Here is a 26,787-nt window from a genome sequence, read left to right as displayed (position 1 = left end):
CCGCACTCATATCAAGAACAGATACCAAACCCAACTTACCTGCTTCCATCCCGATGATCAAATCTGAAATTACCCGCAAAAGGACAGTTTCCGTTGAATGAAACTGTCGATAAGCAGATTGATTTTTGGCAAATAGACCGGCCGAGTTCAAGTACCCCACCAATTGTTTGGCAACGATTTTCTCAAGCAGTTTTGACAGAAATGGTAGGTTAGATATTGGCCTGTAATTATCCGTATTGTCTGTATCAAGATTTTGTTTTTTTAGAATCGGAGTTATAATTGATTTTTTGAGGGTTCCCGGTACAAGTGAATTTACTAGTGACTTCTGGATAATTGCGGTAATTATAGGCGTTATATCCGGAAGACATTTCTTTAAGAGCCAGGTAGGTATGGGGTCTTGTGTGCATTGTTTATTAGGACAAGACATCACAGCACGCGTGACATCTTCTTCCGTTACAGCTGCGAAAGTAGTGAAGTCACCAGAGAGCGGACTTGGTGCTGCGACAGGAGGCGATCCTACTACACTGAGGGCCCGAATGTTTTCAACCTTATTTCTGAAGTGTGTTGCGAGGCTGTTTGCTTCAAGGGAGGAATCAACCTTGATGTTGCTCTCTCCAGACAGAGTCTTTATGTTTTGCCAGAGCTTTCGAGGGTCCTTTTCTGACTCAATTTGGTCACACCAAAAGTTTGATTTTTTCTTCGTCACTTCTTCCTTATACACTCTTTGCTTTGCAATCCAAAGCTGCCGATTGCTGAGAGTTGGGTTCCGTCTGTAAGCCCTCTCCAATTTACGCATTTCCCTTTTCCTTTGAAGACATTCTGCATCGAACCATTTACTGCAATTTCTAATGCGGCAGATCTTTTCTGTGAAAGGAGCATTTTTATCAATTAATGCCAGTAGCGTAGAATTATAGAGAGTAACTAACTCTTCTACCTGCATTTCGCAATACTTTTCCTTATCACAGAGAGGCGAGGTTTTTAATTCGATGCAAAATGTCTCGAAGTCGAATTCTCTCCAATTTCTGGAGATAATAGATTTAAACTCCAGTTTTGGAGGATCGAAGGCAAACACGGATGTGACGAGACGATGATCCGATAGTCCAATGTCCGTAACATCTACGATTTTCGGAGGAAAACCGACCCGGGAAATTATTGCGTCAAGTGTGCCTCCTGCATCATGAGTAGGTGAGTTAACCCACTGGTCGCAGCCGAAGTCACGCAGAATTTTATTAAATTTTTTAGTCATGGGATTGGCTTTCTTTTCCAAGTGAATATTTATATCTCCCAGAATAACAACGTCGCAATTGTAATTGGAGGTACACTCCAGGAGAGATCTAAATTCATTGAAAAAAATTGCAGTCGGTGTGCATGACCCGGGACGATAGATGGAAATTATCACGAGGGATGCACCATTAGCTGAAGCCTTGCAGCCGACAAACTCAAAAGTGGTATACACCTGACGTATTCCTATACTGTCTAAGCGAATACCATTTTGCGCTACAATTGCAACCCCCCCGTGATTTGTAAAATTAACGTTGCTTGTGTCCGTTTTGATCGGTCTTGCAGCTTCATACACCGAGAAACCGCTTGACCGAAGTGTTTTGATGGAGTATGAGTCTGCATTCTCATGCCAAGTCTCCGATAGCGCCAAAATATTAATATCTTTGCCCCTTATCAGATCCACAATATCTTCGTGTTTATTAGCAATGGATCTCGCATTCCAAGCCGCAACATTCAGAGACTTAGGTGGACGCAAATTTCTGGTTTGAGCTAACCGCAGATTTTTCACTAATTTTACCTTCCTTCCGGCTCTACACCCTCGTTTCCTTCCCTTACGTTGGGGAAGAAGTACACCATTGTCCTTTTCATTATCACCACTATTAAAACTATTATGATTGTTTATTACCGGTAAGGGTCGTAAGGCATACAGTTCGTCCAAAGTATATCTTATCATGATTTATGACCTTACTACGCATTTCGAAATGTTCCCACAAAAAATAAAACGTAACCTTACACCGGTCATCGCTCCACCCCGGCAGAAAAACATGTGGCATCCATCTGTGAACCCACACTGCACTTTTAAATACAGCTATGTCTGTTAAAAGTTTTTGAATAAAACTCTTACTTCAATATTTTAAATTGTCATATCTATTAGAATTTACACTAAACAACTATTTTAACATAAAAAACACAACAATTTTAATATTTCACTTATAAGGACGAACTTTCAGAACACTAGTATAAGAACTACCCCGTCAGGAGAATTAAAGTCCGGGAGCTTATATAGACACGTGTCTGCAGCTTCTAAGCGCGAACACTTGTCTCATCACCTGTATAAGATGTTCCTTTTGGGCTTCCCTATATCATTTATAAAAATCGTTTATAGCTATCTTACCGATCGCACATTTAAAGTTAAACTTGAAGATATTTTCTCCTCGATACGACCTCTATTAGCCGGTGTTCCTCAAGGAGGTCAGCTGTCTCCAACCCTTTATAATATCTACTCTAGCGATATTCCTAAACCGACGAACCATAATGTTAAAATCACACAATTTGCGGACGGTAAAAATATTATGTCAAGCTCAACTAATAGTATGTCAAGCTCAACTGTCGCGTCCACTGCTACAAGTCGCGTACAACATCAAGCCATACTAGTTCAAGAATGGTGTAAAAAGTGGAGAATTTCAATAAATCCCACTAAAAGTGCTGCAATTATCTTTTCACGTAGAAGACTAAAACAACCCCCGAACATAATACTGTTTGGGGAAAAAGTCCCATGGGAAAAATCAATAAAATACCTCGGTGTAACCTTAGACTCCAAATTAACGTGGAAAAAACACATTAATGAAAAATTAAAATCAGCAAATAAGTCCATTTCCGCACTCTACCCGATGCTAGGGAGAAATAGTCGACTATCACCAGACAATAAATTACTACTCTACAAGATGACCACTAGGCCGGGCTTCACATACGCAACACCTGTATGGGGTTATGCCGCTCAATCACTCATAAACAAACTACAAACCCTGCAAAACAAAGTCATTCGACTTGTGTTGAATGCGCCAAAGTGGATCAGGGTTTCCACTCTCCATAATGACACAAACATTCCTCTGATAAAGGATTTAATTGTTACTCAATCTGAAATTTTTTATGCCGGATTAGCCCGACATGAAAATCCCACTATTAACTCTCTCGCTACATATAGCGAGAATGAAAACTTTAAATACAAAAAACCTAAAATAATCCTCCGCAAGGAGTGAAATCCTGCCTCAAGTTGCAGTGTAGTTTATTAAGTTTCATTTCACACAATTAAAAAAAAAAATCCATGCAAAGTATCTTTAGATAATCCTTTATAATAACGTTAGAGTCAGTAAACTCAGGTTTAGGAACTCTGAACATAAATAATATCCAAATCCAAACCAAAAAAACACCAAAACAGCGGAACGACTCCGGCGCTACGACTCAGCTCATTCCAGCTACGAATTGACGTTCGATGAATCCACAGTAATTCAAATTGCTCAAGAGCAATGTATTGGGCAATGAAAACAATAAGAGACGCCTTATAACTCTTCTCTGTGACGCCTTTCAGAAGGAGGGAGTAGAAGTGGCTGTTACCGAAGAAGATGCTGATCGAGAGATCGTCATGATTGCGTTATCAAAAAGAGCAGACGCCGATCGGGTCGTCATAGTGGGAGAAGATGTCGACCTGCTCGTTCTTCTCAATGGTTTAGGCGCTGAAGAGACAAACGTCTATCTTCAGAAGAGCACGAAGGGTGAAGCTGGTTGCTGTCACTAATCTACTACCTCCTACAACAACCAGGACTCCCGACAATTACCAGGAACGGTACTATTTACCCACGCGTTTGCCGGGTGCGATACCACCTCAGCACCGTTTGGCCAAGAAAAGACCAAAATCAGCACACTTTTGAGCAAGAGTGAACCACTTGCTGAGCAAGTGGAGGTCTTCCTTCAGCCAGACTCTATCCCACAAGCCGTGAGTGAAGCAGGCATCAAGTGCTTCGTGGCTCTATATGGAGGTGACATCGCGAGGGATACTTTGGATTTCCTGAGATATAAGACGTTTGTCACTTCAACAAACATAAAACTCGCCCGTTTGCCACCGACGGAAGATGCTGCAGGCCACCATGCAGCAAGGTGCTACCTCCAAGTGCAGAAGTGGCGGGGAGTCAACTTGAATCCCACTGAATGGGGGTGGAAGCTATCTTCTCAAGGACTCACCCCTATCCTCACCACGATGGATCCCGCACCTCCTGCCCTTTTGCGAAAAATTCCATGTAAATGCATGAAAGGATACTCTGGGAGCTGCTCGTGTAGAAAGGCTGGGCTCCACTGCTCAGTCCTCTGTCAGTCATGCGGTGGAAAATTTTGCATTAACGTCCCGAGCTGAAATGCTCGGACGATGAAGATGACCCGACTACAGACTGGGCGCCTCTCCCAGCTAAGATAAAAAGAAAGACATGATTTGGCAACCAAGACACAATACCTACATGATTTATATTAGTTTTATTTTTTGTGTACATGTAATTTGTCCTAATAGTAGGGACCATGATGTTTGTACAAGCATCTTAGTATGTAGGTATATAAAACAATGTTTGAAGATGAAGTAATTCCCGGTAGATGTAATATGTTTTCTTTTTTTCATCAAAAATGTGTTAACTGTTTGATAAATAAAACCATAAAAAGACGCGAGAACAGTTTATTTGCATTTCACCCAAAACCCACATATGACTGTTTTTGGTTATCTGCCATTTTTGAGAGAACCGTTTAGTCTACAGATATTAATCTAGTCTCAAATAAAAGCTTATTAAATTTACAACAACTTTATTTCATACAATATTTGACGTGGGATGCGTATTTTAGAAATTATTTTACAAAATAAGTGACCATTTCGAAAAAATTTCACTTTTTGGAAAAAAATGCCTATTTTTGAAGAACTTTATCTTGAAAACCAATGGCTTTATAAAGCTTGCTTTGGTCTCAAATTACAGAAAATTTAGTTTACTTTAAAAGTATGTTTACCAATTACACCGGTCAGACCCTTCCTTTACTGAGATATTGAGCAAAAACTGAAAAAAATCCGAAAATTTCCTGGTTTTTTAGGTCCACCGCCGCTCGCACAGCACTTTCGAAGTTGCAATTTTTTTTAATAGTGGTTTAGGTCCTAACAACATATAAAAAATTCAGAATGACTGGACCTTTTGCAAGCACAACCCCCTTTTCATGTTTAACTTGACTGGACTATTATGCGAATCGGGGTTTTCAACTGTCACAACGATAAAGTAAAAAAAAAAAGGACGCCTGAGGACGATCGACGAAGAGATGCGTACAGCGTTATCAACGATTGTTCCAAATTTTGATCGTCTGTGTTCAGTTAAACAGCTTTTCATGTTATATTGATTTTAATAATAAATATTAATAAAATATTGTTTTTTGTAAATTTTGGTTCGGAGTGGCCACGCTTATTACGAATAATTTTTAGAAAAAAACTTTAGATATGCCGTAATTACTATAAAAGGAAACTTTTTGGCTTGGTGGCGGCGGAAAAAGATGCATTTTAATTATCAAATGCGTAAAATTAAAATTCACTTCTCGAACCGATTCGGTGACAGTTCGCGGTCATTCTGTCACTGTTTTGTGATAAATATCAATCATAATTACACAAACCCGGCTAGACAAACCTTGCTTTGCCAAACAAACCATTCAAAACCTGGGATGTTTTTTTTAAATTATGATGACATGCAGCTTTCGTAGTTTAACCTCAAAGTTCGCCGTTATTCGTAATAAGCTTAGCCAATCCTATCCAAAATTTACCTTGTTTTTTTTTCTTTGGTGTACCGTTAAAATTTCTTGATTAGTTAGGTGTACCGTGAACATAAAAAGTTTGCGGAACACTGTGCTAAGTGGTATGTTTATATTGTTTATTCCTTATACCAGGTGACGTGTGTAGTATATAGTTGTGGGTGTGTAATATATGTGTGAGAGTGTGAGTGTTTGTGTGTGCATCTGTATAATGCGCATTGAACAGATTAAATTTTTGATATGATGCCACGTTTGAATTTGGGCAGTGAATCTGAAAAAATGTCAATATTAGAGTTTAGACAAATACTATTTTACCCTTAAATGCATACTGAAAACGGCAACATACCGTTCAAACCACCTTTAACTCTTTCGTGTATACTTAATGCATGCCGTTTTACCGGATATCATATCTGTTACCAAATAAAATTAAAAAAGGTCTATATTATAGCCTCGTACACTCACATTTAAACTACTTGGTTGAAATCTGGGGAAATACGTGTGAAACATATATAAATGAACTACAGGTAACACAAAACAAAGTAATCAAAAAACCAAGTTCACGGTAATATATTTTATCTAGTGGCTTCACCTTTTTTTCTTTCGCGAATGTCGAATGTCACTTTTTCTTTAACAAAGTGAAGATTCTCGAAAATTGGTTGGAGGTTAGAATTACAGTTTGGTTTTGCTGTTATTATTTTGATTTTCTTAGGTAAGTAGGTACAATAATACAATACTTATATTTATTTTTCGGAATAACTTATTGAGTAAAACCTCAAATTATAATATTTAAATACTGAAGACAATATTAGTGATTTTTAAACGAAAATCTGAAACAGAAAAATCAGAAAAGGAAACGGTCACATCTGGGACTCGAACCCAGGACCCCTTTCTGATTTTTCCGTTTCAGATTCTTCCTTTTCTGATTTTTCTGTTTCAGATTTTCGTTTAAAAATCACTAATATTGTCTTCAGTATTTAAATATTATAATTTGAGGTTTTACTCAATAAGTTATTCCGAAAAATAATAATTCATTTTCTAGACTTGCAGAAAAAGTCAATAGATGTCGCACATTAAAAATAAAAACAATAAGATAGGTTTATCTATAAGACGCTGTCTAGGATTGCATTTAGTTCGGGTTGAATCTTGCGATCATACATAAAGATAGTTGCCAATAAAAATGTGCGGTGAAAAAATGAAGACAACGTTGGTAGTTCTTATTCGAAGTATGATACAGTTAAAAGTGACCGAGTAGGATAGGGTCCCATTAGCGCAGTTGGTAGAGCATTGTCCCGGAAAGACAAGGGTCCTGGGTTCGAGTCCCAGATGTGACCGTTTCCTTTTCTGATTTTTCTGTTTCAGATTTTCGTTTAAAAATCACTAATATTGTCTTCAGTATTTAAACAATACTTATATGTAATAACTCGTATTTTTCCGGTACACTTATTAGTTTTGAGATTTTTTTTAGGTTTTTTTTTTCATACGTAAATTGTTCATATTATTTTTTATTAAATACATGGTGTTGTAAATCTGCAAAGATTTTTTTTTAATCAAATATCATTCAAAAAATACATTTAAAAAATCTTTTTATTTCCTTGCATATGCATGTAAATATCTACAAAATATTTTTTTTCCAGAAAAATTAATAAATCATGCATTTAAGGGATAAGAATGTTACTTTCTCACATCGCTATATAACTTACATTGAGGTTCATTTTCTCACTAACAGCGCAAACTCACGAGACACGTAAATTTTAAAAAAAATCAAACGCCGATCAACTGCTTGAAAGGCAACTATGCTGTTCAAATAATAGATATTATAATATTTAATGCAGATTAGTCTGGTACTTTCCAACCTTCATATTCCCATCTCCTTCCCACTCCATCCAGTCTCACACCACACCCCAATGTGGAAAGTTATAGTCTCACTGGTTTCCGGCAGTCATTCGGCGGTATTCACACAAATAAAATAAAATACAAAAAATTTCACAATGTGTTTTTTATCATAGTCAAAAGGTTGACAACCCCTTACACACTTAATACTTATCGTGCCAGGGGTAACGAATGATAATTCGGGGGTCCTTGCACCGAGTTGAGCCACCCTGCCTACTCATACTGGATCACAGACCTAGTGTCGGGAGGACTTTATAACGGTTATACTTATCTGTCTTCAGACGTACGTATTTATATTTGTATCAAATGTCTTTCTGGAGACAGCGTAATCGGAATGCAAATTGAAGACTGGAAGCTGGTTAATTTGACTAGTTGCGATTTTAGATTTTTTGTAAAAATAATTTAGCAAAAAAAAAAACAAAATAAAAAATGTAAAAACAAATTAATTAGATTTTCAGATTTTTATTTCTGTTCGAGCCTATGTCATCTTTTAGGATGCTGTGTGGGGTGTTTTTTATGGAAAGGAAATGGGGAAGTACTTGGAAGGTAAATGGTATGAGGTCTGGGTAGGAATCTAGGGATCGGTGTGTACAGGAGTGACGAACATATGAATATATCCCACAAAGAACGGCGCAAGGGGATGGGTCGAGAAACCAGTTAGGGGCCGTTCAAGTATTATGTAAGCACTATAGGGGGGCAGGGGGGTCTTTGCTTTGCTTATTTTTGATGACATGGTGGGTGGGGGGGTCGAGATAGTGATTACGTCAGCACTGCTCATCAGTAGTTATTTTTTTTTACACATTGGTAACCCACACATTGTCTATGTTTGAAAACCGAATACATATTCGGGGATTCCCACAAATAATTAATACGTTTAGGTTCTCGCTTAGAAGCGAATGGGGGAATTACCGAGCGCTACTCACTTGTCAAAATATCTTCTATCAATCTATTGTTTCGTTTCAGTACGATTGACGATTTGACGTGTTGTAAGCAAATCAAAGCAAGTTAATATTTGTGTTACCGTTGATCCTCTTTCGCTTATGAATCAATAAAAAAACAGAATACATTAACAGAAAAATGCATATAGGAAACAATTTTTACGTAAGCATGAGAGGGGGGGGTAAGAGCTTTGCTTACTTTTGGTGACAAGGGGGAAGAGGGGGTAAATAATTGTAATAAATCTGCTTACGTAATACTTGAACGGCCCCTTAGAGAGGTCAAGGGGTCTCCGCAAACGTGGGTGGGTGGGCAGGCGCATCCTGAACACACCTAACCTCACAAATCACGAAACGTAGCGAACCACTCGGGGTGGAAAAGCAGTCGATTTAAAATTTAATTTAAAATTAGTGTGAATTAATTTTAAAAATATAAACATATATTAATTAATTAATTTTTAATATATATAATGGACAAAAGAGACATCTCTGGTCATTTTTGGATAGATTTTGCTCTGCAGGTGAGTGAAAAACGAATTATAGTCACCTTTGCATTGATTAGTTGGATTCATCCCGGATTGTGTCATTTGTCAAAAGAGGTCTAAAATGATTGAAATACTTTTTTGTCACAATAATGTGACATACGTGTGGAATTGCAAATGTGCTAATTCATCATCATTAATAATTCTACTCCCTTGAGAGCTGGTGACATATTATAATCTCTTAGTGCGAATTCAAATAAATATTTTGTGCTGATCTGCCGTCTGCAACTTAAGAACGAATCGTAGAAGCGACCCGTTCTCATGTGACAAATGTCAACCGTGTACAAATGTTGGGCGCGCGTTTGGCGTGTATCCCGACTACGCACCGGTTCCAAAGGGATCAATGACGCTAGTTCCTCAGAGCATCTTCCATTGTAATACCGATAGAACAAGGACAGCATACCTACCTGTGACGCCTGTGCTCTAAAGATTGCAGTCCGTTTGTTAAGATTGGGGAATCTATCAAACGGACCACCCGTTTCTACACAGAAATCTTTTTCACACCCAAAAATCTCTGATGTACCAGGCCGTTCAACTCTATAACAAAATCCCGAAGGAAATTGCTGTGATAGAAAATATTAATAAGATCAAAAATGAATTAAGAAAATATGTCTATCTCAATTACTAATGTTTCTTTTTTTGTGACCTTATTGAAATATTTAAAGAAAGATTATGTGTACGGGACGTGTTTGCCTGCACAAGAAAAGACTGTAAATAATAAGCACCGGCACACATCAGTCCTCAACCTGGGTAATGATTTAAGTAAAACACCGTGAGGTGTTCTATCCAAACCATCATAAAAGAAAGACGATTTGAATCAAAATTCACATTTTAATTGCAAGTATTGTATTGGTATACAGAACGTACAAAGGGGTGTAGCTTATAGGTACTTCCTATTTTTTACAGCCAGCCCAATTCACAAGAAATAGTTATATGTATTTCAATACAACTGGGATTTAAAACACAGATAGAAAACTGATACAACCGGAATCCTTTCAGCGATAATTTCAGATTGGGGCACATTGTGCATCACAGCGCCATACGATACAGTAAATGGCGTGGGCGACTGCTGCAGCAGTAGCCAGTTCAATTGGTAGCCAGCAGGAATCGGCCAGCTACTAGGTTGTCAGCATCAATGGCTAATTTAGTCGGTAGCCAGGAAGAATTGGTCAGCCTCTAGGTTATCAGCATCAATGGCTAATTCAGTTGGTAGCCAGGAAGAATTGGCCAGCCTCTAGGTTATCAGCATCAATGGCCAATTCAGTTGGTAGCCAGGAAGAATTGGCCGGCTTCTAGGTTTTCAGCATCAATGGCTAATTCAGTTGGTAGCCAGGAAGAATTGGCCGGCTTCTAGGTTTTCAGCATCAATGGCCAATTCAGTTGGTAGCCAGGAAGAATTGGCCAGCCTCTAGGTTATCAGCATCAATGGCCAATTCAGTTGGTAGCCAGGAAGAATTGGCCGGCTTCTAGGTTTTCAGCATCAATGGCTAATTCAGTTGGTAGCCAGGAAGAATTGGCCGGCTTCTAGGTTTTCAGCATCAATGGCCAATTCAGTTGGTAGCCAGGAAGAATTGGCCAGCCTCTAGGTTATCAGCATCAATGGCCAATTCAGTTGGTAGCCAGGAAGAATTGGCCAGCCTCTAGGTTATCAGCATCAATGGCCAATTCAGTTGGTAGCCAGGAAGAATTGGCCAGCCTCTAGGTTATCAGCATCAATGGCTAATTCAGTTGGTAGCCAGGAAGAATTGGCCAGCCTCTAGGTTATCAGCATCAATGGCCAATTCAGTTGGTAGCCAGGAAGAATTGGCCAGCCTCTAGGTTATCAGCATCAATGGCCAATTCAGTTGGTAGCCAGGAAGAATTGGCCAGCCTCTAGGTTATCAGCATCAATGGCCAATTCAGTTGGTAGCCAGGAAGAATTGGCCAGCCTCTAGGTTATCAGCATCAATGGCTAATTCAGTTGGTAGCCAGGAAGAATTGGCCAGCCTCTAGGTTATCAGCATCAATGGCCAATTCAGTTGGTAGCCAGGAAGAATTGGCCAGCCTCTAGGTTATCAGCATCAATGGCTAATTCAGTTGGTAGCCAGGAAGAATTGGCCAGCCTCTAGGTTATCAGCATCAATGGCCAATTCAGTTGGTAGCCAGGAAGAATTGGTCAGCCTCTAGGTTATCAGCATCAATGGCCAATTCAGTTGGTAGCCAGGAAGAATTGGTCAGCCTCTAGGTTATCAGCATCAATGGCCAATTCAGTTGGTAGCCAGGAAGAATTGGCCAGCCTCTAGGTTATCAGCATCAATGGCCAATTCAGTTGGTAGCCAGGAAGAATTGGCCGGCTTCTAGGTTTTCAGCATCAATGGCTAATTCAGTTGGTAGCCAGGAAGAATTGGTCAGCCTCTAGGTTATCAGCATCAATGGCCAATTCAGTTGGTAGCCAGGAAGAATTGGCCAGCCTCTAGGTTATCAGCATCAATGGCCAATTCAGTTGGTAGCCAGGAAGAATTGGCCAGCCTCTAGGTTATCAGCATCAATGGCCAATTCAGTTGGTAGCCAGGAAGAATTGGCCAGCCTCTAGGTTATCAGCATCAATGGCCAATTCAGTTGGTAGCCAGGAAGAATTGGCCAGCCTCTAGGTTATCAGCATCAATGGCCAATTCAGTTGGTAGCCAGGAAGAATTGGCCAGCCTCTAGGTTATCAGCATCAATGGCCAATTCAGTTGGTAGCCAGGAAGAATTGGTCAGCCTCTAGGTTATCAGCATCAATGGCCAATTCAGTTGGTAGCCAGGAAGAATTGGTCAGCCTCTAGGTTATCAGCATCAATGGCCAATTCAGTTGGTAGCCAGGAAGAATTGGCCAGCCTCTAGGTTATCAGCATCAATGGCCAATTCAGTTGGTAGCCAGGAAGAATTGGCCGGCTTCTAGGTTTTCAGCATCAATGGCCAATTCAGTTGGTAGCCATGAAGAATTGGCCAGCCTCTAGGTTTTCAGCATCAATGGCTAATTCAGTTGGTAGCCAGGAAGAATTGGCCGGCTTCTAGATTTTCAGCATCAATGGCCAATTCAGTTGGTAGCCAGGAAGAATTGGCCAGCCTCTAGGTTATCAGCATCAATGGCCAATTCAGTTGGTAGCCAGGAAGAATTGGTCAGCCTCTAGGTTATCAGCATCAATGGCCAATTCAGTTGGTAGCCAGGAAGAATTGGTCAGCCTCTAGGTTATCAGCATCAATGGCCAATTCAGTTGGTAGCCAGGAAGAATTGGCCGGCTTCTAGGTTTTCAGCATCAATGGCCAATTCAGTTGGTAGCCATGAAGAATTGGCCAGCCTCTAGGTTTTCAGCATCAATGGCTAATTCAGTTGGTAGCCAGGAAGAATTGGCCGGCTTCTAGGTTTTCAGCATCAATGGCCAATTCAGTTGGTAGCCAGGAAGAATTGGCCAGCCTCTAGGTTATCAGCATCAATGGCCAATTCAGTTGGTAGCCAGGAAGAATTGGCCGGCTTCTAGGTTTTCAGCATCAATGGCTAATTCAGTTGGTAGCCAGGAAGAATTGGCCGGCTTCTAGGTTTTCAGCATCAATGGCCAATTCAGTTGGTAGCCAGGAAGAATTGGCCAGCCTCTAGGTTATCAGCATCAATGGCCAATTCAGTTGGTAGCCAGGAAGAATTGGCCGGCTTCTAGGTTTTCAGCATCAATGGCTAATTCAGTTGGTAGCCAGGAAGAATTGGCCGGCTTCTAGGTTTTCAGCATCAATGGCCAATTCAGTTGGTAGCCAGGAAGAATTGGCCGGCTTCTAGGTTGTCAGCATCAATGGAGCAGGGATTGGCCAGCCTCTAGGTGATCACCGGCAGTGGGCAGTTCAGTCGGTAGCCAGCAGGTATTCTTCAGCCTTTAGGTTGTCAGCATCTGTGGCTGGTTCAGTCGGTAGCAAGGAGGAATTCATCATAATCTAGGTTGTCGGCATCAATGCAGCAGGGATTGGCCAGCCTCTAGGTGATCACCGGCAGTGGGCAGTTCAGTCGGTAGCCAGCAGGTATTTGTCAAAATCTAGGTTGTCGGCATCAATGCAGCAGGGATTGGCCAGCCTCTAGGTGATCACCGGCAGTGGGCAGTTCAGTCGGTAGCCAGCAGGTATTCTTCAGCCTTTAGGTTGTCAGCATCTGTGGCTGGTTCAGTCGGTAGCAAGGAGGAATTCATCATAATCTAGGTTGTCGGCATCAATGCAGCAGGGATTGGCCAGCCTCTAGGTGATCACCGGCAGTGGGCAGTTCAGTCGGTAGCCAGCAGGTATTCTTCAGCCTTTAGGTTGTCAGCATCTGTGGCTGGTTCAGTCGGTAGCAAGGAGGAATTCATCATAATCTAGGTTGTCGGCATCAATGCAGCAGGGATTGGCCAGCCTCTAGGTGATCACCGGCAGTGGGCAGTTCAGTCGGTAGCCAGCAGGTATTCTTCAGCCTTTAGGTTGTCAGCATCTGTGGCTGGTTCAGTCGGTAGCAAGGAGGAATTCATCATAATCTAGGTTGTCGGCATCAATGCAGCAGGGATTGGCCAGCCTCTAGGTGATCACCGGCAGTGGGCAGTTCAGTCGGTAGCCAGCAGGTATTCTTCAGCCTTTAGGTTGTCAGCATCTGTGGCTGGTTCAGTCGGTAGCAAGGAGGAATTCATCATAATCTAGGTTGTCGGCATCAATGCAGCAGGGATTGGCCAGCCTCTAGGTGATCACCGGCAGTGGGCAGTTCAGTCGGTAGCCAGCAGGTATTCTTCAGCCTTTAGGTTGTCAGCATCTGTGGCTGGTTCAGTCGGTAGCAAGGAGGAATTCATCATAATCTAGGTTGTCGGCATCAATGCAGCAGGGATTGGCCAGCCTCTAGGTGATCACCGGCAGTGGGCAGTTCAGTCGGTAGCCAGCAGGTATTCTTCAGCCTTTAGGTTGTCAGCATCTGTGGCTGGTTCAGTCGGTAGCAAGGAGGAATTCATCATAATCTAGGTTGTCGGCATCAATGCAGCAGGGATTGGCCAGCCTCTAGGTGATCACCGGCAGTGGGCAGTTCAGTCGGTAGCCAGCAGGTATTTGTCAAAATCTAGGTTGTCGGCATCAATGCAGCAGGGATTGGCCAGCCTCTAGGTGATCACCGGCAGTGGGCAGTTCAGTCGGTAGCCAGCAGGTATTCTTCAGCCTTTAGGTTGTCAGCATCTGTGGCTGGTTCAGTCGGTAGCAAGGAGGAATTCATCATAATCTAGGTTGTCGGCATCAATGCAGCAGGGATTGGCCAGCCTCTAGGTGATCACCGGCAGTGGGCAGTTCAGTCGGTAGCCAGCAGGTATTCTTCAGCCTTTAGGTTGTCAGCATCTGTGGCTGGTTCAGTCGGTAGCAAGGAGGAATTCATCATAATCTAGGTTGTCGGCATCAATGCAGCAGGGATTGGCCAGCCTCTAGGTGATCACCGGCAGTGGGCAGTTCAGTCGGTAGCCAGCAGGTATTTGTCAAAATCTAGGTTGTCGGCATCAATGCAGCAGGGATTGGCCAGCCTCTAGGTGATCACCGGCAGTGGGCAGTTCAGTCGGTAGCCAGCAGGTATTCTTCAGCCTTTAGGTTGTCAGCATCTGTGGCTGGTTCAGTCGGTAGCAAGGAGGAATTCATCATAATCTAGGTTGTCGGCATCAATGCAGCAGGGATTGGCCAGCCTCTAGGTGATCACCGGCAGTGGGCAGTTCAGTCGGTAGCCAGCAGGTATTCTTCAGCCTTTAGGTTGTCAGCATCTGTGGCTGGTTCAGTCGGTAGCAAGGAGGAATTCATCATAATCTAGGTTGTCGGCATCAATGCAGCAGGGATTGGCCAGCCTCTAGGTGATCACCGGCAGTGGGCAGTTCAGTCGGTAGCCAGCAGGTATTCTTCAGCCTTTAGGTTGTCAGCATCTGTGGCTGGTTCAGTCGGTAGCAAGGAGGAATTCATCATAATCTAGGTTGTCGGCATCAATGCAGCAGGGATTGGCCAGCCTCTAGGTGATCACCGGCAGTGGGCAGTTCAGTCGGTAGCCAGCAGGTATTTGTCAAAATCTAGGTTGTCGGCATCAATGCAGCAGGGATTGGCCAGCCTCTAGGTGATCACCGGCAGTGGGCAGTTCAGTCGGTAGCCAGCAGGTATTCTTCAGCCTTTAGGTTGTCAGCATCTGTGGCTGGTTCAGTCGGTAGCAAGGAGGAATTCATCATAATCTAGGTTGTCGGCATCAATGCAGCAGGGATTGGCCAGCCTCTAGGTGATCACCGGCAGTGGGCAGTTCAGTCGGTAGCCAGCAGGTATTCTTCAGCCTTTAGGTTGTCAGCATCTGTGGCTGGTTCAGTCGGTAGCAAGGAGGAATTCATCATAATCTAGGTTGTCGGCATCAATGCAGCAGGGATTGGCCAGCCTCTAGGTGATCACCGGCAGTGGGCAGTTCAGTCGGTAGCCAGCAGGTATTTGTCAAAATCTAGGTTGTCGGCATCAATGCAGCAGGGATTGGCCAGCCTCTAGGTGATCACCGGCAGTGGGCAGTTCAGTCGGTAGCCAGCAGGTATTCTTCAGCCTTTAGGTTGTCAGCATCTGTGGCTGGTTCAGTCGGTAGCAAGGAGGAATTCATCATAATCTAGGTTGTCGGCATCAATGCAGCAGGGATTGGCCAGCCTCTAGGTGATCACCGGCAGTGGGCAGTTCAGTCGGTAGCCAGCAGGTATTTGTCAAAATCTAGGTTGTCAGCATCAATGCAGCAGGGATTGGCCAGCCTCTAGGTGATCACCGGCAGTGGGCAGTTCAGTCGGTAGCCAGCAGGTATTCTTCAGCCTTTAGGTTGTCAGCATCTGTGGCTGGTTCAGTCGGTAGCAAGGAGGAATTCATCATAATCTAGGTTGTCGGCATCAATGCAGCAGGGATTGGCCAGCCTCTAGGTGATCACCGGCAGTGGGCAGTTCAGTCGGTAGCCAGCAGGTATTCTTCAGCCTTTAGGTTGTCAGCATCTGTGGCTGGTTCAGTCGGTAGCAAGGAGGAATTCATCATAATCTAGGTTGTCGGCATCAATGCAGCAGGGATTGGCCAGCCTCTAGGTGATCACCGGCAGTGGGCAGTTCAGTCGGTAGCCAGCAGGTATTTGTCAAAATCTAGGTTGTCGGCATCAATGCAGCAGGGATTGGCCAGCCTCTAGGTGATCACCGGCAGTGGGCAGTTCAGTCGGTAGCCAGCAGGTATTCTTCAGCCTTTAGGTTGTCAGCATCTGTGGCTGGTTCAGTCGGTAGCAAGGAGGAATTCATCATAATCTAGGTTGTCGGCATCAATGCAGCAGGGATTGGCCAGCCTCTAGGTGATCACCGGCAGTGGGCAGTTCAGTCGGTAGCCAGCAGGTATTTGTCAAAATCTAGGTTGTCAGCATCAATGCAGCAGGGATTGGCCAGCCTCTAGGTGATCACCGGCAGTGGGCAGTTCAGTCGGTAGCCAGCAGGTATTCTTCAGCCTTTAGGTTGTCAGCATCTGTGGCTGGTTCAGTCGGTAGCAAGGAGGAATTCATCATAATCTAGGTTGTCGGCATCAATGCAGCAGGGATTGGCCAGCCTCTAGGTGATCACCGGCAGTGGGCAGTTCAGTCGGTAGCCAGCAGGTATTCTTCAGCCTTTAGGTTGTCAGCATCTGTGGCTGGTTCAGTCGGTAGCAAGGAGGAATTCATCATAATCTAGGTTGTCGGCATCAATGCAGCAGGGATTGGCCAGCCTCTAGGTGATCACCGGCAGTGGGCAGTTCAGTCGGTAGCCAGCAGGTATTTGTCAAAATCTAGGTTGTCGGCATCAATGCAGCAGGGATTGGCCAGCCTCTAGGTGATCACCGGCAGTGGGCAGTTCAGTCGGTAGCCAGCAGGTATTCTTCAGCCTTTAGGTTGTCAGCATCTGTGGCTGGTTCAGTCGGTAGCAAGGAGGAATTCATCATAATCTAGGTTGTCGGCATCAATGCAGCAGGGATTGGCCAGCCTCTAGGTGATCACCGGCAGTGGGCAGTTCAGTCGGTAGCCAGCAGGTATTCTTCAGCCTTTAGGTTGTCAGCATCTGTGGCTGGTTCAGTCGGTAGCAAGGAGGAATTCATCATAATCTAGGTTGTCGGCATCAATGCAGCAGGGATTGGCCAGCCTCTAGGTGATCACCGGCAGTGGGCAGTTCAGTCGGTAGCCAGCAGGTATTCTTCAGCCTTTAGGTTGTCAGCATCTGTGGCTGGTTCAGTCGGTAGCAAGGAGGAATTCATCATAATCTAGGTTGTCGGCATCAATGCAGCAGGGATTGGCCAGCCTCTAGGTGATCACCGGCAGTGGGCAGTTCAGTCGGTAGCCAGCAGGTATTTGTCAAAATCTAGGTTGTCGGCATCAATGCAGCAGGGATTGGCCAGCCTCTAGGTGATCACCGGCAGTGGGCAGTTCAGTCGGTAGCCAGCAGGTATTCTTCAGCCTTTAGGTTGTCAGCATCTGTGGCTGGTTCAGTCGGTAGCAAGGAGGAATTCATCATAATCTAGGTTGTCGGCATCAATGCAGCAGGGATTGGCCAGCCTCTAGGTGATCACCGGCAGTGGGCAGTTCAGTCGGTAGCCAGCAGGTATTCTTCAGCCTTTAGGTTGTCAGCATCTGTGGCTGGTTCAGTCGGTAGCAAGGAGGAATTCATCATAATCTAGGTTGTCGGCATCAATGCAGCAGGGATTGGCCAGCCTCTAGGTGATCACCGGCAGTGGGCAGTTCAGTCGGTAGCCAGCAGGTATTTGTCAAAATCTAGGTTGTCAGCATCAATGCAGCAGGGATTGGCCAGCCTCTAGGTGATCACCGGCAGTGGGCAGTTCAGTCGGTAGCCAGCAGGTATTCTTCAGCCTTTAGGTTGTCAGCATCTGTGGCTGGTTCAGTCGGTAGCAAGGAGGAATTCATCATAATCTGGGTTGTCGGCATCAATGCAGCAGGGATTGGCCAGCCTCTAGGTGATCACCGGCAGTGGGCAGTTCAGTCGGTAGCCAGCAGGTATTTGTCAAAATCTAGGTTGTCAGCATCAATGCAGCAGGGATTGGCCAGCCTCTAGGTGATCACCGGCAGTGGGCAGTTCAGTCGGTAGCCAGCAGGTATTTGTCAGCCTTTAGGTTGTCAGCATCAATGCAGCAGGGATTGGCCAGCCTCTAGGTGATCACCGGCAGTGGGCAGTTCAGTCGGTAGCCAGCAGGTATTTGTCAGCCTTTAGGTTGTCAGCATCAATGCAGCAGGGATTGGCCAGCCTCTAGGTGATTACCGGCAGTGGGCAGTTCAGTCGGTAGCCAGCAGGTATTTGTCAAAATCTAGGTTGTCAGCATCAATGCAGCAGGGATTGGCCAGCCTCTAGGTGATCACCGGCAGTGGGCAGTTCAGTCGGTAGCCAGCAGGTATTCTTCAGCCTTTAGGTTGTCAGCATCTGTGGCTGGTTCAGTCGGTAGCAAGGAGGAATTCATCATAATCTAGGTTGTCGGCATCAATGCAGCAGGGATTGGCCAGCCTCTAGGTGATCACCGGCAGTGGGCAGTTCAGTCGGTAGCCAGCAGGTATTTGTCAAAATCTAGGTTGTCAGCATCAATGCAGCAGGGATTGGCCAGCCTCTAGGTGATCACCGGCAGTGGGCAGTTCAGTCGGTAGCCAGCAGGTATTCTTCAGCCTTTAGGTTGTCAGCATCTGTGGCTGGTTCAGTCGGTAGCAAGGAGGAATTCATCATAATCTGGGTTGTCGGCATCAATGCAGCAGGGATTGGCCAGCCTCTAGGTGATCACCGGCAGTGGGCAGTTCAGTCGGTAGCCAGCAGGTATTTGTCAAAATCTAGGTTGTCAGCATCAATGCAGCAGGGATTGGCCAGCCTCTAGGTGATCACCGGCAGTGGGCAGTTCAGTCGGTAGCCAGCAGGTATTTGTCAGCCTTTAGGTTGTCAGCATCAATGCAGCAGGGATTGGCCAGCCTCTAGGTGATCACCGGCAGTGGGCAGTTCAGTCGGTAGCCAGCAGGTATTTGTCAGCCTTTAGGTTGTCAGCATCAATGCAGCAGGGATTGGCCAGCCTCTAGGTGATTACCGGCAGTGGGCAGTTCAGTCGGTAGCCAGCAGGTATTTGTCAAAATCTAGGTTGTCAGCATCAATGCAGCAGGGATTGGCCAGCCTCTAGGTGATCACCGGCAGTGGGCAGTTCAGTCGGTAGCCAGCAGGTATTCTTCAGCCTTTAGGTTGTCAGCATCTGTGGCTGGTTCAGTCGGTAGCAAGGAGGAATTCATCATAATCTGGGTTGTCGGCATCAATGCAGCAGGGATTGGCCAGCCTCTAGGTGATCACCGGCAGTGGGCAGTTCAGTCGGTAGCCAGCAGGTATTTGTCAAAATCTAGGTTGTCAGCATCAATGCAGCAGGGATTGGCCAGCCTCTAGGTGATCACCGGCAGTGGGCAGTTCAGTCGGTAGCCAGCAGGTATTTGTCAGCCTTTAGGTTGTCAGCATCAATGCAGCAGGGATTGGCCAGCCTCTAGGTGATCACCGGCAGTGGGCAGTTCAGTCGGTAGCCAGCAGGTATTTGTCAGCCTTTAGGTTGTCAGCATCAATGCAGCAGGGATTGGCCAGCCTCTAGGTGATTACCGGCAGTGGGCAGTTCAGTCGGTAGCCAGCAGGTATTTGTCAAAATCTAGGTTGTCAGCATCAATGCAGCAGGGATTGGCCAGCCTCTAGGTGATCACCGGCAGTGGGCAGTTCAGTCGGTAGCCAGCAGGTATTCTTCAGCCTTTAGGTTGTCAGCATCTGTGGCTGGTTCAGTCGGTAGCAAGGAGGAATTCATCATAATCTAGGTTGTCGGCATCAATGCAGCAGGGATTGGCCAGCCTCTAGGTGATCACCGGCAGTGGGCAGTTCAGTCGGTAGCCAGCAGGTATTTGTCAAAATCTAGGTTGTCAGCATCAATGCAGCAGGGATTGGCCAGCCTCTAGGTGATCACCGGCAGTGGGCAGTTCAGTCGGTAGCCAGCAGGTATTCTTCAGCCTTTAGGTTGTCAGCATCTGTGGCTGGTTCAGTCGGTAGCAAGGAGGAATTCATCATAATCTGGGTTGTCGGCATCAATGCAGCAGGGATTGGCCAGCCTCTAGGTGATCACCGGCAGTGGGCAGTTCAGTCGGTAGCCAGCAGGTATTTGTCAAAATCTAGGTTGTCAGCATCAATGCAGCAGGGATTGGCCAGCCTCTAGGTGATCACCGGCAGTGGGCAGTTCAGTCGGTAGCCAGCAGGTATTTGTCAGCCTTTAGGTTGTCAGCATCAATGCAGCAGGGATTGGCCAGCCTCTAGGTGATCACCGGCAGTGGGCAGTTCAGTCGGTAGCCAGCAGGTATTTGTCAGCCTTTAGGTTGTCAGCATCAATGCAGCAGGGATTGGCCAGCCTCTAGGTGATTACCGGCAGTGGGCAGTTCAGTCGATAGCCAGCAGGTATTTGTCAGCCTTTAGGTTGTCAGCATCAATGCAGCAGGGATTGGCCAGCCTCTAGGTGATCACCGGCAGTGGGCAGTTCAGTCGTTTGATTATAAGAGCCGGCACACGGAGACGCCCCATTCTTGTAATGATGACTGATGCGTCTGACTCAGCTGATAAAGTGCCGGCCGTAAACAGCGCGTTAGAAATAGTTGTAATCTTTAAAATGATTGTGCCGTGATGGAGGAACAGAAGCGACTACAGATTTCAGTTAACAATCAGGAATTTATAATTATAATTTAACAGATCGCGTTTTAACTGTTTAAGGTGCTCCGTCCACTCGTGTTAATTTTTGAAATTTGACTGACCAATATTGTAGTGTTTTTAGCTATTTATAATATCTCTGGCCTCTTGTGACGTCAATATCTTTTCCACAACTTGTTTTCGTTTCAGACGCAGGTGTTTTTAGGTGAGAATAATAATTTCGCACAGCGACTGGTTTGTCAATATTTTGATTTTTCTCCTGGTCGATTTGCTTAGTAACCGATAATTGTGGTGCATTTTCAACTCGTAAACATTATTTCTCAGAAAAGGGGTCATCAAACTTTGCCAGGTGTTCAACCTTAGTTGCAATGAGTTAAAGCAGTAAATTTTGTTTTCACGTTCGATACATTATGTTTGCCAAACAATGTACATGTTTATATGTTTATAAAACTATTAGCACACACGAAGATGTGAGCTAACTTAAGATTAATAAATAAAAATAAATAAAACACAGAGTCAAGGGTTTTTTCAGGTATTTTGGGGCTCCGGACCAGAGATGGCTGCCAAATTCGACAGTAGGGCACACTTGCAATTTGTACAGGGTCAGCAGTTGTGTACTATTAAAGTATCTGCGGGCCCTGTCTGTACAGTACGCCCAGCTTCGGAGAGACCAACTTTCGATGGAGCCCCCGTACCTGAGCTGGTCACTTATAGTTACACCAAGCATATCAATGGAAGGCCTGTTCGGAAGATTGCTTCCGTTGAAGGAGACTAGATTATCATTTGGATCCCTTTTAGACGTCAGACAGGATTGGGTCTTTGAAACATTAAATTCGACGAGATTATTTTTACCCCAGTATGTTGCCTGTTGTATGCCGATGATGCGGTGCTGATTGCTAATAGTATGGAAGCTCTACAGTCTCTCGTGTCTAGGAAGAACGAAGTGTGTATGAAGAACGAGAATGTAAGTGAGTCTAAAGTAATGGTGTTTGAAAGAGAGAGTACGAAAACAGTGTGCAATATAGTTGTGAATGAGGAATACTCGGAGCAGGTGGATGATTTTTTGAGTTTGGGAAGTATGTTTACGAGAGATGGGAAGGATATACGAGAGAAAGTGAAAGAAGGGTTAATGCAGGTAACTCCATTAATGGAGGACTGAACGCAGTTGGCGCAAGCAAAAAAAAGTCCAATGAAGCGAAGTTAGCAGTCCTCAATGGAGTGCTGGTACCTACCCTGATGTATGGCAGTGGGCGTGGAATTTGCACAGGAAGGATGAGAGTAGACTGAATTCCATGTAAATAAGATCTCTGAGGCGTGTGTGTGGTAAAACCGTGTGTGAAAAATGCAAGGGTGATATAAGCGTAACAAAACACTATTTTATACCTGAATAGTAATGGTGTGAAGACTTTCAGCGATAATTTCTTTGAGCAACATGATTATCTTAAGAGCTTTCTAGAGGCTAAGCTTGGTTCGGAAGAATGGAATTCGATCGATTCGGTTGCAGAGAAGTGGCTTTACTTTTTCAAAGAAACTGAAAATCCGGAAAGAAAATGCCTTCTTTTGAAATTATGCGACTATTTATTTTCTATTCCTGCTCACAACGCCACAGTAGAAGCTTTAGCTTTCAGATTAAGATAGGGACGCTTAGATGCTTAGGGTATGAAGAGCGAATTAACGAGTGTAAGGAGAGTATATGACACGAATGTGAATGGTAGAAGAAGACGGGGACGCTCGAGGAAGACATGTCACGATCATGTGAACCAAATATTTGAGTCGGGCCAAGTAAAGAGAATAACAGAAGAGTATGTATGGATGCGAAAGACGCAAGGAGACAGAATTAAGTGGCGATCAATTCCCACTGTCTACCACTGTAAGGAAACAACATGATGGTTTTTAAGAAACTACTGAACATAGTTTATCTAAATGTTCCATTCAATTGAATATCAGATTACCTCAACCTGTACATAAATGAAAAAAAAGAAATAATAACGAAAATGTATAAACTCACCTCCAGTTCCTAAAACTCGGATCATGTCAAAGTCTGACATAGAAACTGCCGCCTTGCCGTTGAGGTTGACTGAAACAATTAAAAAAATAATACATTTTCAAATATATTAGGAAACAAAAAAACAATATATATATTGGGGTAGATACTGTCAAAGAACGGTTACCGGATAACTCGTCAAAATGACAATTCAACACATCTTTAAATTATATTAATTATTATATTATGGGCACTTTGCTTTCCGGTAACTGTCATTGGCATTGTTTCTCGTGTTCAACATCTGTTATTAGCAAGTGTATCAAAAAGCGGGTTCACTCTTTCATACATACTAAATAATAATTGTTAAAAATGAGACGAATGGTGCCATGCCATTTCGTTGTGATTGTAAAAGCGCGCCAATGTAGGTACGTACGTATATTATTCAACGAAACTCAAATAAAATATTGCCAGATGGGTTTTCAAACTGTGACAAAGGGTAAAACAGTGGTGACATGTGGTGAAAATATGAATGGTAAATTTTTTATTTAAAAAAATGTTACCGGACGCCGGACAGCAAAGTGCCAATAACATTTTTTACTCCAAATATGCTAAGGAATAGCTGGTTAAAGTTTGTCGGGTATGTGCCGATACTGCCGATACACCCTGTATATCGATCACTACCAAGTACCTTCACTACATACCACGTCAGCTCAAAGACAATTTTTCTTCCTAGCTCCTAAAATCTTTAATCCTGAAAATCCTTATCCCTGAAAACCTAAAAACCGTGAGTCAACCCCATTCCTTTAAAAAACAAATTACGAAATGGATCCTTACACACGGAATACATTACAACTACAATACCCATTAATTCTACACTCTATCAATGTAATCACTAGACATCGGATTATATGCACTAACAAAGTGCCAAAATATGCATGCAAATATGCACTAAAAAAGGCCGAAATATGCACTAAAAACTCTTGATTTGCCCAAAATATGCACAGTCAAAATCAAAAAACTATTTATATTTTTATATATTTTAATTAAAGACCGTACAAAAACAGCGAAATATTCTTAAAATTATGCATACTTTATGTGACAATATACAACGTATTTTTCCAAATTTTCGAGCTCAAATTTGTGACGTTTGTCACAAAGTATTAATTTGTACGCCAAAAATGACCTCTCTACGTCAAATGACGTCATTGGACAAAATTTAAAATTTGGCGCCATTTCTGGAGATATCTGTGGGCAGAAATCGCTCAGTGACAGAGAGGCGCTCTAGGGGCGGCCGGCTGCTTTTTTTAAGCGCTCCGCGTTTATTTTGAAAATCTTGGGAAGTTCTCAATTTTTTCGGTGTAGATAAAGTGTAAAATAACCGCAATAATTTTTAAGTTAGATGTATAAAAATAAAATAATTTTAGTGTCACTGATTCGAGATTAATTCAAGTTTTAATACAAAATTTCAAATATTTTATGTTCAAATCTGCCACGGTGTTTCTAGAAGTGCACAATAACTCTGAGCATCGGTAATCGGCCGAAGGAATAGGCCACATGTGCAGTGTAAAGAGAACCGAGCAACCGTGTCAAGTGTAAATGCGTCAAGTGATTTATAATGGGTATTCTTTGAACTATGGTGACTGTAAACAATATCCGATACGACAGGGCGACACTACTACATCTCAAAAGTGAAAGTGTTTTTACGGACCCTAAATTAGCTGCAAAAATATCATTATATGACCTTGGACGCGATAATAATACTACTCATAAAATTAGATCTCGGGGTTGTCGTGCTGGACGCTATCATAAAAAACATTTAACAACAAGTTTTAAAAGTGATAGTGTGTTGAACCCTTCAGTGACTGCAAAAGCAACAATATACAATCCAGTCCGTGATCCGAATGTGAAATTTAGATACAGGGGGTGTCGCGGTGGACAAAAAACAAAATATTTATGCAGGGAGGAACAATACGTTCCAATAATTATTAATAATAACAATAGTAATGAAAATAATAATAAGTATCCGTCAGTACAGGGTGTTCAAGTAGTCGGACCAATAGACAAACAGAATTACCTACCGTCTATAGCCCTCCGCGATTCTGATAAATTCCACAACAACTCAAATGAAATTAGATTAGAACGACATGCCAACTACAGGAGCAGACAGCTTGCGATTGGTTCCTGGAATGCGCGATCCCTTAACAACAAACTAGAGGTGGTGGACGATATTTTCAGAGACCAAAAACTCCATATCCTTACGGTCACAGAAACTTGGCACGAGAACAGTGATTCGTACTCAATTAAGAGACTCAGAGCTTTAGGATATGTGGTTCTTGAAGAAGCCCGACCTAGTGGGGACCTACCATCAAACAATATCTCACACGTGAATCACGGGGGTGTCGCGATAATAGCCCGATCAGGATTACGGCTAAACAAAGTAGCTCTCGGTACATTTAACACGTTTGAGTATATTGGATGCAGGGTTTCTTCTTCAGGAACGTCGTTCATGTTGTGCACCCTTTATAGACCCGGATCGAAACCAATCTCTGTCGAACTTTATAATGAGTTTTCACAGTTTTTGGAACTTTCAGTCGGACTCTCCGACGCACTCATTATTACAGGTGACATTAATATTCGTCTCGAGCGCGTGACATCACCAAACACTGTTAAATTCTTAGATCTGTTAGCCAGCTTTGGATGCCACCAATGGGTCGACGTCCCAACTCATGATGCTGGTGGTACATTAGATGTACTAATTTCAAAGAACAGTGATACACCGCTTTCAGCAGATATTCGTGATATAGGACTGTCAGACCATCGGATCGTTTGCACTGATATTGATTTTAACCCGCCTAGAGTACCATATAGAACAATTGTATCAAGGGAATGGCGTAAATTTTGCTTTAGCGATTTTCTGGAAGAGTTACAGACCTCTCTCTTATGTACACCCAATGTTTGGGAAACAAAGACCCCTACCGAACTTGTCAAGACATATAATAAAACACTTTCATGTCTGTTAAATAAATATGCCCCGACATCATCAAAAACACGGAAAGTTCGAAAGTCTGACGGCTGGTTTGACGATGAATGTCGAAACCAGAAGAGACTTATGCGGAAATTAGAGAGGACCTATAGGAAAAACTCTTCTGTAACTACAAGAGACGAGTGGATCCTTGCTCAAAAACTGTATACGTGTAAAATTAATTCCAAAAGATCAGACTATTGGAAAGAAAAGATTAACTCTGAGCGAACCAACCCGCGACGTCTTTGGAACTCAATAAAGACTGTAATTTCCGAAGTCACTGTTCCAAAGAAAATAGATATTACCCCGGAAGCCTTCTCAATTTTTTTTCGGGAAAAAATTGAATCCATTCGTGCTTCCGCATCTCACGCCCCTCCGCCAATATTCACTTTAAATTCTAAAGGAATTTTGTCGTCCTTCAAACCCACAACGCTGGAAGAAGTAATAAAAATTATTTCAAGCTCGCCTAATAAACAGTGCAGTCTTGATCCCATACCGACATGGTTATTAAAACAATGTTCTACTGTTTTAGCGCCATTCCTAGTTCACGTTTTCAATAAATCACTAAGCACGGGTGACTTTCCTGAACCACTCAAGTCAGCTGTAGTTACACCAATCCTGAAAAATTCAAAACTAGACGCCGATAACTTAGGTAATTATCGACCCGTTTCAAATCTACCATTTATTTCAAAAATCCTGGAGAAAATTGCTGCCGCACAAATAACCAGTCACTTGAATTCAAATAAATTATTCACAAAACGTCAATCTGCGTACAGAAAGTTCCACTCAACTGAAACCGGACTACTTCGTATGCTATCAGACATAACTCTTGCCGTAGAGTCAGGTAAGTTATCACTTATCTCACTCCTAGACATGAGTGCAGCGTTTGACACGATTG

The 26,787-nt window shown here is 43.4% G+C and overlaps 1 protein-coding gene across 1 annotated transcript in view; it reads right to left on the bottom strand.

Moving 5' to 3' along the window:
• Positions 1-26,787, bottom strand: part of LOC149409063 (ribosomal protein S6 kinase alpha-5-like) — a 294,002-nt gene that overhangs the window by 249,912 nt on the left and 17,303 nt on the right. The window contains exon 2 of the mRNA XM_089650188.1: positions 22,892-22,960. Within this exon, the coding sequence (XP_089506314.1) occupies positions 22,892-22,960 (69 nt within the window). The remainder of the gene's footprint in view (positions 1-22,891; positions 22,961-26,787) is intronic.

This window comes from Hesperophylax consimilis, unplaced genomic scaffold, assembly GCF_061612785.1.
Source record: "Hesperophylax consimilis isolate HC1 unplaced genomic scaffold, BYU_Hcon_1.0 scaffold_37, whole genome shotgun sequence".
In the NCBI taxonomy this organism is placed as follows: Eukaryota; Metazoa; Arthropoda; class Insecta; order Trichoptera; family Limnephilidae; genus Hesperophylax; species Hesperophylax consimilis.
Note: the sequence above shows the minus strand (reverse complement) of the source record. Positions and strands in the feature narration are given on the sequence as shown.